The sequence below is a fragment of the Lutra lutra genome, chromosome 4, assembly GCF_902655055.1.
Source record: "Lutra lutra chromosome 4, mLutLut1.2, whole genome shotgun sequence".
NCBI classification, from domain to species: Eukaryota; Metazoa; Chordata; class Mammalia; order Carnivora; family Mustelidae; genus Lutra; species Lutra lutra.
The window spans coordinates 167529500-167542389 of NC_062281.1; the positions used below are offsets into that span (position 1 = coordinate 167529500).

At 42.1% G+C, this 12890-nt stretch overlaps 1 protein-coding gene across 25 annotated transcripts in view; it reads right to left on the bottom strand.

Annotated features, from left to right (window-relative positions):
- Nucleotides 1-12890, bottom strand: part of MACF1 (microtubule actin crosslinking factor 1) — a 347599-nt gene that overhangs the window by 224503 nt on the left and 110206 nt on the right. The window contains exon 1 of one of the 25 annotated variants that reach the window (XM_047723640.1): nucleotides 11230-11293. The exons of 23 other annotated variants lie outside the window; for them this stretch is intronic. In XM_047723640.1, the coding sequence (XP_047579596.1) occupies nucleotides 11230-11278 (49 nt within the window). In that variant the 5' untranslated portion in view covers nucleotides 11279-11293. Of the gene's footprint in view, nucleotides 1-5587; nucleotides 5747-11229; nucleotides 11294-12890 lie in introns of those variants that run through there. One more of the 25 variants, XM_047723639.1, reaches the window with a different exon arrangement.

The window sequence follows — 12890 nt, forward strand, 5'->3', positions numbered from 1 at the left end:
AATATCAAGCAAATAACACACCAGATACAAGCAACACAAAATGATGCTGATAATCACAGTTGATTAATTCTGACAGAGGGGTAGGAGAAGAGTTCATGGAAGGCATGGTGTTTTCACCAAACCTTGAATAACAATCAGGATTTGAGCAGCATGAAAAGGAGTTAAGGAATTCAAAACTGAAAAAGAAGTATGAGCAGCAATTCAGAGAAATGTAAGTATACAGAATGTGTTTCAGGGAGTAGCATAGCTACGTACAGCATACATTTAGCAATTAAATGAAAAAGGAGGCTTACAAGGTCACATGAGATTAAATCACTGCAAAAAACTACTTAATTCAGTAAGTAAAATGACACCACGAGACTTTTAAAAGATTTACTTATTTATTTGAGAAAGACAGAGAGAACATAAGCAGGGCAAGGGGTAGAGGGAGACGGAGACCAAGTCTCAAGCAGACTGCACCAAGCCTGACACAAGGCTCGATCTCATGACCCTGAGATCACAACCTGAGCCGAAAACAAGACTGGACACTTAACCAACTGTACTACCCAGGCGCCCTAAGATTTTTTTTTTTTTTTTAAGATTTTATGTATTTATTTGACAGAGAGAGACACAGAGAGAGAGGGAACACAAGCAGGGAAAGTGGGAGAGCGAGAAGCAGGCTTCCCACAGAGCAGGGAGCCCAATGCGGGGCTTGATTGCAGGACCCTGGGATCATGACCTGAGCCAAAAGGCAGATGCTTAATGACTGAGCCACCCAGGCACTCCCACCCCAAGATTTTTTGAAGCAGAAGGTGTTCTGAAGAGATAAATCTGGCATTGGACGGAAGGCCAGTCTGCAGCAAAGAGACACTAAGGGGTACAAGAACCAGCTAGAGGTCTACTATGACAAACCAAGAAAGAAATCTAGGAGTATGAACTAGAGCAGAGACAGTAAGGATATAAAGAGGGCAGGTAGATCCATAAGATAATGTAGAGACAGAAACAATAGCTCCTAAATATTGACTAGATGTGTTAAGAAGGAAAGGGATGGTTCAAAATAATTCTAATGTTTCTAGTCAATAAATGTTGGTCACCGGGGCGCCTGGGTGGCTCTAAGCCTCTGCCTTCTGCTCAGGTCCTGATCCCAGGGTCCCACATCGGGCTCTCTGCTCAGCGGGAAGCCTGCTTCTCTCTCTCTGCCTGACTCTGCCTACTTGTGATCTCTCTTTGTCAAATAAATAAATAAAATAATAAAAAAAAATAAATGTTGGTTACCTAATGTTTCCAGCAACTGGGAGGAGTAATATCATAAGATTAGGAAAATAGGAGGCATAGATTGGGTGTTGGGTAGGTTGAGTTAAGTAGAAGAAAAATGAGGTGTTCGCAGACCTTCTTGCTGGCAGTTGGAATGTTAGGTCTAGAGTTCAGAAGAGCAGTCAGAATTGAGGCTACATATTTGAAGCTAACAGTTGACAGGTGTGGCTGTGGGAAGTACACCAGACAGCCTATCTCAACTTATCTTCCAAAATCACCACTTTGCCCATATCATCCCTCTACTCAAAAATTCTTTGGTGGTTCCCAGAAGACCAAGTCTAGGTCTTTCGTTTCCATAGTCTGTTATAACCCTTTGAAATTCAATTCTGGTTTTTATTCCCTGTGTGTTAGGTAGTTGGAAGAGATAAATACCTGGCCTCTGACCTGAAGAAATTTATAATTTACTCTTCCAACTTTATCTTTGGGCTCTCCCCAGCATGACTCACCTGGATCATTCTGATATCATTGTTTCCAAACATAACTTGCACATTCTTGTCTCTGTTGCCCCTACCAGAATATCTGTCTCTCTCATTTTGGGTTATCTAAGTTAGAGCCTCCTTAGAAGGTCCAGCTGAAGTCCCACTTCTCCCTTTACATCCTTCCACCTATGCCAGCCACTTCTAGATGCCTGCAGGTGCCTGTGTTTATTCACTTTACTTGACACAAAGCATATAAAACCTATTGTTACATACCTCTCTGTGTAAATCCTATTTATCTTCAGCTCTTTAGAGTCAAGACCATGTTTTAAAATTTCCTTAAAAACCCAACATTTGGGGTACCTGGGTGACTCAGTTGTTAAGCATCTCCCTTAGGCTCAGGTCATGATCCCAGGGTCCTGGGACTGAGCCACGCATCGGGCTCCCTGCTTGGCGGGAAGCCTGCTTCTCCCTCTCCCATTCCCCCTGCTTGTGTTCCCTCTCTTGCTGTATCTCTCTCTGTCAGATAAATACATAAATAAATAAATCTTTTTTTTTAAAACCAACATTTAAGAAAATAATGGGTACTCAAGAATACTCATTCATTTAACAAATATATACTGAAAGCCACTATGTGCCAATGTTATATCTACAAGGACACTTTAAGATGGTATTCTCAAAGTCAGACTAAGTATTCCCAAATGATAATTAAAAGGCTGCTTTTCAGTAAGGAGCAGGGATTTCCATTCAGATGTCCCAACTACGGTTACAGCTTTTCTAAATTCTTCTTGTCACATCTGGACCCAGGAGACTTTGCACTACTTCATGTAAGCTCAAAGAAAAGAGGCTGAAGAAACAGACCCATAAATACAGCAAACTGATGGTGGCCAGAGGGGAGAGGGATAGGGGTATGGGCAAAATGGGCAAAGAGGAGTGCGAGATACACGCACGAGATACTTCCACGAGTAAGTCATGGGAATCAAAGGTACAGCACAGGCAATATAGTCAATAATATTGTAATAGCATATGGTGACAGATGGTAGATACATTTGTGGTGAGACAGAATGTATAAACTTATTGAATCATACATCTGAACCTAATATAACATTATGTGTCAACTATACTTCAAGAAGGAAGAAAGGGAGGAAGGAAGGGGAAAAAAGACAGATACACAGACAGAGATCAAGCAATTAACTGTGCTTACCGAAAATATACAATGGCACCAACATTATAAATGATTTCCTATCCTCAAACATATATAAGTCAACTCTGGGAGATAAGACAGACCTAGATATTGTGTTTACTCTGCATCAGGCACTGTGCAAGGCCTGTCTCATTTAGTATTTGACTCAGTCCTCACAATCTACCAAGCACACACTATTTATTCTTATTTTTATAGTTCAAATTGAGGCTCAAAAAGGCTTATTAATAATTTGCCCAAAGTCACACAGTTAGCTAGTAACAGAATTGCAGTTCAAATCCAAGTCTGTGATGGACTTTTAATCAATCACCACGCCTTGAAATTATTAGAAAGCAACACAATATCATCCTGAGTAATGACAGGAAGAAGGGAGGTGAAAACTGTAACTGTAACGGGGGTTCATGACAGGCATCTATCACCAAGGGTTGGTGGGCTTAGAATGTCTCAGTGAACATTGAGAAATGGGAACTTAGGGAGGTGATAATTCTATAAACTTCAGTGCAGAATTGAAGTTTTATGTTATTTCTCAGGCAAACTGGAACTTTATTAATGATAATTCTTTGCTCTACTGGGAATCCGAGAGTAAACAACAGAAGTTAGATAAAGAAATAAGCCAGGACTAAGCATGGTGGTGACAGAAATGAGCCATAAAGATGGAGGGAGAGGCATACAAGGCGAAGGGAAGAGGGGGAAAAGCTCAATAGTTTCTTGAATATTCATTGGATTATCAGAAAAGCTAAATCACAGATCAAAGAGATCAAAGGCTTAAGAATCCTCAAAATATCATCTGAAAGATGTAGAAATCCAAGCCCTATGAAGCCCTCTTAAGTGGGATAAAGTGACACAGGGGCACAATTAGGTCTGTAACTTGGATTTGCTGGCCTCTAGTCTACAATGCTTACCTTACAGAACACTCAGCTCCCCTCTTTGAATCTGAGTTTCATCTACAATTTTGGAGTTTGGACTAGGTCAATGGTTCCCAAATACCAGTCTGTGAGCCTGTCATATCAAAATCACCTGCAGAGCTTACATTGGGCTAAGTGCTTGAATATCATGTACTCCTCATAATGACTCTGCACTAGGTCTATTTAAACCCCCTTTTTTAAAATGAGGAAACCAAGGCATAGAAAGATCAAGCAATTCCCCTAGCTCATCTAGCCATTTAGTGGTAGGGCTGGAGCCCCAAGCAGATAGGTGATGCCAGAGTCCATTAGGCCACCCTGCCTTGGGGGATTAAACAGGGTACGATGAGAGAGAATGTTTTTGCCCCCAAACTTTCAATAAAGATTCTAAACTTCCTTAAACTTCTCCGTTGGTTAGAGAAAAGGGGCCCTTTTATCTCCAAGCACTTTCAGATGCAGAAGATTCTTTTCTCTAGATCTCAGGAAGGAAATCTCAATGATACCAGAAAGATAGAAGGCTAGACTGCATGGCAACAACAGACTAAACCCGCCCCTCCATGTGCCCCAAACATTATTATAATACCACCTTTGTTTCTCACAAAGCACTTAAATATCTGGCAGCACTGGCCTAGCGGTCAGGAGACAGAATCGTAACTGTAGCTCTCCTACACCCCTTCTGAGATTTCTTCTGCTCTCTCCCCTCGATAAAATAGCTGGCGATTTCAATTTTAGTGAAAAATCTGCCTATTTGGGTCACAATTTTGTTCTGCTTTAGAGATTTGAGAAAATAATATCAAAAGTTATTTTGATTATCAAAGTTGATGACCAATCCAGGAGTTTCCAAATCAGTAAGTGTTCTAAAATAAATCAGAAAACCTAACATAAAGCTGTCAACCTTTTCTTCTGCTAAGTAGGGATAATCTAAAATCAAACTACTACCTAAGAAAAATTCTTTCATAAAATAAAGGACATTTTAACACCAGAAAAGTAGGAAGGAAAATCACAGTAAACGACAGGTCTTGAAATGAGTTTCCTTTTATGAAAGGCACACTACTTTCTCCTTACCTTTTTCATTTTACCAAGAACGGGTGAACTGACATCTCATTCCAGCACCAGTCTGTGCACCCTGCAGTTTGGAAGCCAAAGAAATCTGTGGCCAAAAAGCCTGGGCCACTTGCTCAAGGTCACAGAACATGATTTAAATGAACTCTTGTCCTTTATCCAGGGAAACCTAAGCCACAGCCTATACAATACTCCTCCTAGCCTGCAATTCTTCTTTAGGTCCCCTGTCCCGTCCCAGGCCCCATCCTCAGACCATCCTGGAGCCCTCTTCCCTCCTCATAGCTGGCAGAAGAGAGTAAGTGAAAGAGGAAACCCAGGCCATGACTCCTCCCTCCCACCCCCCCATCCAGTCTGCTCAGAGGTGGACTCCGTAACCAACCAACTTCTGCTAAAAATACACCCTGGACTCTCAGAACTATGCAACATAACTTAAAAGTGGTTTCCTGATACAGGCAAAAAGAAGCATGAGCATGAATTCAGCCTCTATAAAAAAAGTCCCACACCCAAAGCTCAGGCTCTTAACTGCCAGTCACTACAAGCTTAAGAAGTTCCCCAGGAAGTAGGGCACCCGTGTATTCCCCCGCACATTTTAACAAGGACAAAGGATGTAACACCTCCAAGACTTCAAAACCCATATACTCCTATGAGTCAATGACAACAAGGGCTATTTGGGATCCACAGGCCCAGACAAGGAAAAAACTTCACATACTAACCCATACAGCACATGCGGCAAACCAGGTGGGCGTTGAATTCGTGTCCATCTTGGTAACTAGGCCACATGGTACTCTTGTGTCTGCTGACCCCACCCAAAAGGAGGGTATTCCAAAGAATGTCCAGCTAGTGACTCGTGCACCTTCTGCAGCTCCTCAAAAAAGGCTTCGAGGTAAACAGAGATAGATAGCCAAAGGGCTAAGCGATGAGCAGAGAGAGACAGCAGAAGTACAGAGTCGTGGCTCCGCCCACCACTTCCTAATGACCTCCTCCTCCCCTTGAGGTCAGAGAGGAAGCTCCTCCCTAGGGCACTTCCAAAAACTGGGTTCAGGTCTCAAGGCAAAAAGCATCCTATTCAAAAGTGGCCGCAGCTTAGTGTTTTCAGACCGACAGCAGCATACAGAGGTGGGAGCTTCATTATGAAAAAGTGCAGCCAAGTTATTGAGTAAGCCTGAGCAGGTAAAAAGAGGCTGGTCTTTGAGTTACCCTCCATTTGCAGAGCAGAAGCTTGTGACCTGGTGAATCTTAGACAGTTGCAGAAGAGCTGGTAAGGTAGAACGGCTTACTGCCAAGTCAGGAACAGTACATCCGTTGCCCAACAAACTGCTCCTCCGGCAGGCCTCTTCTCAGGCAGAAGTACATATAAAGTGTTAACCAACTGAGAATGTCCCCCAATGGCAGATACTATAGCGGAGTAAATCCCATACACTGTCCACTGCCAAGAGATTCCCAGATTCTAAATGGAGCTCCATTCCCCCACATTTACAGCTGCCCAAAAGCAAGAGTCACCGTCTCTCTGCAATGATTCCACCTACTTCACGGGTTAGGCCCGCCCCAGCCAGCCTCTCAGGTAGATTAGCAGGGCAGATTTCATCAACCTCAAAAATACTGTTTGCTTGTTGCTCCATTCTGTCTCCTCATCCAGCCAGGAATATCATCCCAAATCCCCACCTCTTCCCAGACCCCCCAAACCCTGTCTTTACAGTCCCAGCACTTAACTCAGCGGTGCCAGAGATCCCTTTATCCAGCAGTGGAGGGCTGCTTACTTGTTTGTCCAACTTGTTTTCTGAGTCTTGGCTAATTGTACCAGACAATGGAATGTTGAGGGAATACAATGAAGGGCTTTTTCATTCGGATGGCCCAGCCCATCTATTGCTTCTTCACACTTCTGACCCAACCAGGGATTAGAAGAGCCGAGCCTCTGTCACGAAGGCAGGATTGCCACTCTGATGGGGCCTCACACCACTCTGAAAGGCCCCATTGCAGATAAGGGCCTAATCACTGGCCCCTTCCCTAAATAGAATGACTTCTTCAGGCTAATGCTACCTCCAATCCTATTCCTAAATGCAGGGAGGGAGAAACACCCAGGAAAGCGGTTTGCAGAGATTAGTCCCAAAGACTGCAAGTGAAAAAGAGTAAAAACCGAGCTTGCCTAGCAGACCACTCAATTTACACAAGCTCTGTGACCTGCCTCAGTGTTCTGCCAGCTTTCTTCACTCCCTACTGGGCATCCCTCCCACCTACAAACTAATATTCCTGTTACTACTTAGTAATAACAGGACTCACGGCTGACTTCATCTCTCCTTGACTTAGTTCTCTCAGTCACCCAGATAACCTGCGACACCTCTCCTCAGTTTGCTCCTTTTATCAGACTCTTCTTATTTAGCCTTGGAAAGGAAGGATCCTCCTAGAATTTACCTTGTCCTAAGAAGAGAAGTGCACACAGAATAGGGAAGAGAGAAGAAAAAGGAATAAATGTTTCCTGATTCACATTTTAGTAAATTTTTCCTTTATCTGATTTAAGTTTCTTGAGTCTTGAGTCTTCTGTCTTCATATTCTGGTCTCTAAAACATTTTGAATGCACTAATAATCTAAGCTAAAATTAACTGAGCATCTACTGTAACTCAGTTCACAAGTAATGTGCTAAGAACTTTAAATATAATTTCATCTAATCCCAACAATTCTCTAAGGTATTATTATCTCCATTTAAGAAATGAAAATACTTTAAAAAGACTAAATAACTTGGAGGCACCTGAGTGGTACAGTCAGTTAAGCATCTGACTGTTGGTTTTGGCTCAAGTTATGATCTCAGAGTCTGGAGACTGAGCTCTGCCTCTGGCTCCATGCTCAGCAGGGAGCCTGCTTAAAATTGTCTCCTGGCCCCTCTGCCCCTCTCCACGCCACCACCCACCCACCACCCGAACTCACGCATGCTTGTTATGGTTCTCTCTTTCTCTCTGAAATAAACAAATATTTTTTTAAAGGCTAAATAACTTGACCAAAATTATGTATCCATTTGTCCAGCTCCAAAGCCACACCTCCTGTTACACCCTACTGTTTCTGAGAGGGACCTAATCCAGAATAACTACACTGTCATGGGGGAGCTATATATTTAAGGTGGCTGAATATTCCTGGGAAGATTAAAAAATAAAAATATTTGACTATAGCTAAATAGAGATTTAGGGCATATCCCAAATGAATATGTGGGGTAACTTTCTAGAAATACTAAATAATTTCGTAGTCTGAAAGTCAAAATAATCATCCCTGAGTAAGGTCTGCAAAGGTAAATCAAAGGCTGCCTTCTCCTGACTCCTTTGGCATCCAAGCAGAATCTATTTCCCGTGAAGGCATTACAGACTGAGGAAGTTAGGGGAGAGAGTCCTGGGGATTAGGTCAGTCTACCTGCCAGGAGACACAGGACTTCCCTCCTAGGAGGTCCTGAGCCTCAAAAGGGAAGCTACCACTAACAGCAAGATTTTGATTAAGACAGTCAGCTCTTAATTATTCAGAGGAGACCAGCCAGAGCAGTGATTACCCAGGTCATCCCCCTTCTTTTTTGATCAACTTTTAGTCATGTCATTGGTCACTGGGTGTCCAGCAATGTTAGAGGCAGGAAAAAAGTGAATCTGACTGCTACCTGCAGAATTTAAAATCTTGAGTGGGGAAAAAAATAAAAATAAAAAATAAAATGTTGAGTGAAAGAAATCCAAGCCAGTATTTCCACACATGGCTAGAAGTTATCAGAGAATTTACAACTATTGACTTTCTTACAATAGCACAGAAAATCAAAGCTATACATTTATTTCCTTAAATACCAGAATCATCCACTGTTAAGGATATTAAAGTGGACGCAGAAGTCTTTCCTTCTTTTTTTTTTTTTTTAAGATTTTATTTATTTATTTGACAGAGAGAAATCACAAGTAGGCAGAGAGGCAGGCAGAGAGAGAGGAAGGGAAGCAGGCTCCCTGCTGAGCAGAGAGCCCGACGTGGGACTCGATCCCAGGACCCTGAGATCATGACCTGAGCCGAAGGCAGCGGCTTAACCCACTGAGCCACCCAGGTGCCCCAGAAGTCTTTCCTTCTAACGTGTAAGACAATGATTCAGGGCGCCTGGGTGGCTCAGTGGGTTAAGCTGCTGCCTTCGGCTCAGGTCATGATCTCAGGGTCCTGGGATCGAGTCCCACATCGGGCTCTCTGCTCAGCAAGAAGCCTGCTTCCCTCTCTCTCTCTCTCTCTCTGCCTGCCTCTCCGTCTACTTGTGATCTCTCTCTGTCAAATAAATAAATAAAATCTTTAAAAAAAAAAAAAAAGACAATGATTCATAATATATCACTAACATTTTGTATATTCCCACACTGGCTTTTTCACATTTTTTCATTCCCAACTGTAAAGATAAATATTTATATTTTGCTCCTGCAGCATATTGGAAATTACTATGTCCTCAATGATATATTTTGTGAAAAAAGTATCATGAGGATAGTAAACAATTATATTGTCCTTGGGGCGCCTGGCTGGCTTAGTCAGAAGAGCATGCGACCCTTGAACTCAGTCGTGAGTTCAAGACCCACATTGGGGGTAGAGATTACTAAAAAACAAACAAGCAAACAAACAAATCCCACAATTATATAGTCCTTACTATGTACAGAATGTATTCTAAAAACTAACTCAAAACAACCATGCAGTATTATTAACCTCACTTTATGGATGAGGAAGCACAGACCCAGACAGACTGATATCAATCTGCAAGCAATGGCACAGGTAGGAGGGTAACACAGGTAGCCTGACCCAGAACCTCAACCACAATTCCATGTCACCACATCCAAGTGGAGGCCAGATGATCACACTGCCAGAAGCACAGGAAATTAGAGACCTTAGTCTTTATTCTTCTCATTCAGATGGGAAAAAGTGCAGAGGAAGTAAGTAACCCATCTAGCATCTCGTGCAGTCAGAAGAAGAACCAGGACTGGGGCTACTGCGTGACTCAGTCGGTTAAGTGTTTGCCTTCAGCTCAGGTCATGATCTCAGAGTTCTGGGATTAAGCCCGCATTGGCCTCCCTGCTCAATGCGAGCTTCTCTCTTTCCCTCTGCTTGCTGTCTCTCACTTGCACCCTCTCTCTCAAATAAACACATAATATCTTTAAAAAAAGAAAGAAAGAACGAAAGAAAGAAAAGCCAGGACTTAGAACCCAGGTCTCCTGACTCCAAGTTCAAGGGTCTTCCTACACACCACACAGATCTAGAAAAAAAAGCTAAGGAAAGAAAAAGGCAAAGCCTCCACCTTGATTAAGACAGCTAATGGTTTAGTTACTTGAGTAAAGATATAGTAGATACATGGCCATTTATTTATTTATCAAGAGCCTATTACAACAAATTTTTAGATAAGATGAATGGAAGAGGCACAGCTAATGTCATAAATGTAGGGATAAACATTCAAAACAATCTCAAAAAGTGATACAAAATCTCATAGGATAAAAGGGAACTAGGATACTTATGTCTTGTACTGAAGATCAAGAAAACTAAAGGCACAGAAGTGTCTAGAGGGGAGATACAGCAATTCATGTACCAGGATTGACCATTTTATAACAGATCTTAAGTTTAACAGACTCAGCAGTGTGATGGAGCTGCTGAAGAGAAGAGGGGAGGGAAAGGGGAGGGGAGGAGAGAGGAGAGGGGAAACAGAGGGGAGAGAGGAGAGAGAAAAGAAAAGGTGATCAGTCTTAGGTTGTACTTCATATGGCCCAGATCCAGTGATTATAGCTGGTCTCCTAGTGGGATGTTAGAAATGGAAAGAACCTTAAGAGACTGGACTGTCCAACTCTTTTATTTTGCAGATAAAGAAAACGAGACCCTAGAGAGAGACACATCCGTCCTTTGGCAAACACGCAAAAATTCAAAGGTTCTTCTCAAGGAGCCATAAAGCTTTTTTCCTTTCTGTGTTACCACAATGTGAGATATTAATAAACTAAAACACAGGGCAACTCTGTATCATTCAATTAATCTATACCGAGCACCTACCTTAGACCACATGTCAAGCTAAACCAAGCCCTATAAGTACATAAATGAATAAGACAAGTTCCCTGCTACAGCTTATATCTAGTGCTATCTTAATTCTTTCATTTTATTTGTTAGAGTAACATTTACTGACAGCTATTTTGTCCCAGACACTTGGGAAACTGAAATGAGTAAGAGTCCCTGCTCTTAAAGATCTTACAGTCTAATAGACTGTAATTAGTGGAGAGCGAGAGACAAGCAGAGCAAGCTGACAATCCAGGTTTGAGCAAAAAGCACTAGCACTTGTGCTGCTGGCGCACAGAAGAACTCTCACCTCAGTGGGGAAGGCTTTCCAGAGGCACTAACTACTTACCTTGAAGGACAAGTATCAAGTAGTCCAGTTGAAAAGAGGGTACGGGCATTTGGGGTAGAGATCTACAATTTTTTAAATTAGGCTGGTGTACTAGGTGCTTGTAAGGCCAGGAGAGGAAATGGAACTAGTGAAATAGGCAGGGGGCAGATCATAAAAACTTTTTTTTTTTTTAAAGTAATCTCTACACCCAACATGGGGATCAAACTCATGACCCTGAGATCAAGAGTTACATGCTCTACCCACAGAGTTAGCCAGGGCGCCCCATTAAAAACACTTTCACGTCATGCTGAAAAGTTTGAATTTTCTCCTAAAAGCAGAGAGGAAGCATGGATGGATTTTATGCAGGAGAGTGATACAGACAGCTCTCTATTTTAGAAAGGTAACTCTGGTAACAGTTAGAACACAGGTGGGGGTGGGGAAGAGTATGGGGGAAATAGATTATTTCAACAGCCCTAGAGAAAAATAATGAGGATACAAACTAAAACAGTGGGAAGTTTTGGGAATAATGAGATAATATATGTAAATATAAGAGTGGACAGGGTATACTGAAAACTATTTAAAAATATAAATACTGGGGCACCTGAGTGGCTCAGTGGGTTAAGCCCCTGCCTTCAGCTCAGGTTATGATCTCAGGGTCCTGGGATAGAGCCCCACATCAGGCTCTCTGCTCAGCAGGGAGCCTGCTTCCACCTGTCTCTCTGCCTCCTAGTGATCTCTCTCTCTGTCAAATAAATAAATAAAATCTTAAAAAATATATCTAAATACTAACTGAACACAAAGTTGCCTTACAGGTATTATATGATTTCAATACAAACGGTCTGTGTCTTCCTGTATCTTGTTTACATCCACTGAAGATATGGTGACTTGGGAACGTGGTTGTAAAAGCCACATAGTTATGTAACCAGAGCTTATCAGTGGACCCATAACACCCAGAAAAAAAAAAAACAAAACAAACAAACAACAATAAAAAACAAATAAGGAAAATGAAATAATAGTGATCAGTGATTCCTTCCCATGTTTCTGCTGTACTCCCTTCATCGCTCCACATGTACACCTAGCCTCCAAATTTTCCAAGCAAAAACAATCCATTTAACTATTCAAAGGAATACTAGAATAATAAGGAGTTAGCAAATCGTATATAGTCAATGGAAAGGGAAGTGTCCACTGGCAAAGACAGCCTTCAAACCTAAGCAAGCCTGACACCTAGAAGAGAAAGTAGACTTGATCTTTCCCAGGCAGAATTTGGACTAATGCGTCTAAGTTACAAAGAGGCAACTGCCAACTTAAAAAAGAAGTCCCCACGACTGTCTTCGGCTCAGGTCATGATCCCGGGGTTCCGGGATCGAGTCCTGCATCGGGCTCCCAGCTCCATGGGGAGTCTACTTCTCCCTCTGACCTTCTCCTCACTCATGCTCTCTCTCACTGTCTCTCTCTCAAATAAATAAATAAAATCTTAAAAAAAAAAAAAAAAAGAAGTCCCCAGTCACCAACCGAATGAATAGTCCAAAGATTCTATGTTCTATAATCACTTTTTCAAACAAATTTTATATGCAACTTAACTTACAGAACATATAAAAACATTGTTTAAAAAAACAAATAAAGGGGCGCCTGGGTGGCTCAGTGGGTTAAGCCTCTGCCTTCGGCTCAGGTCATGATCTCAG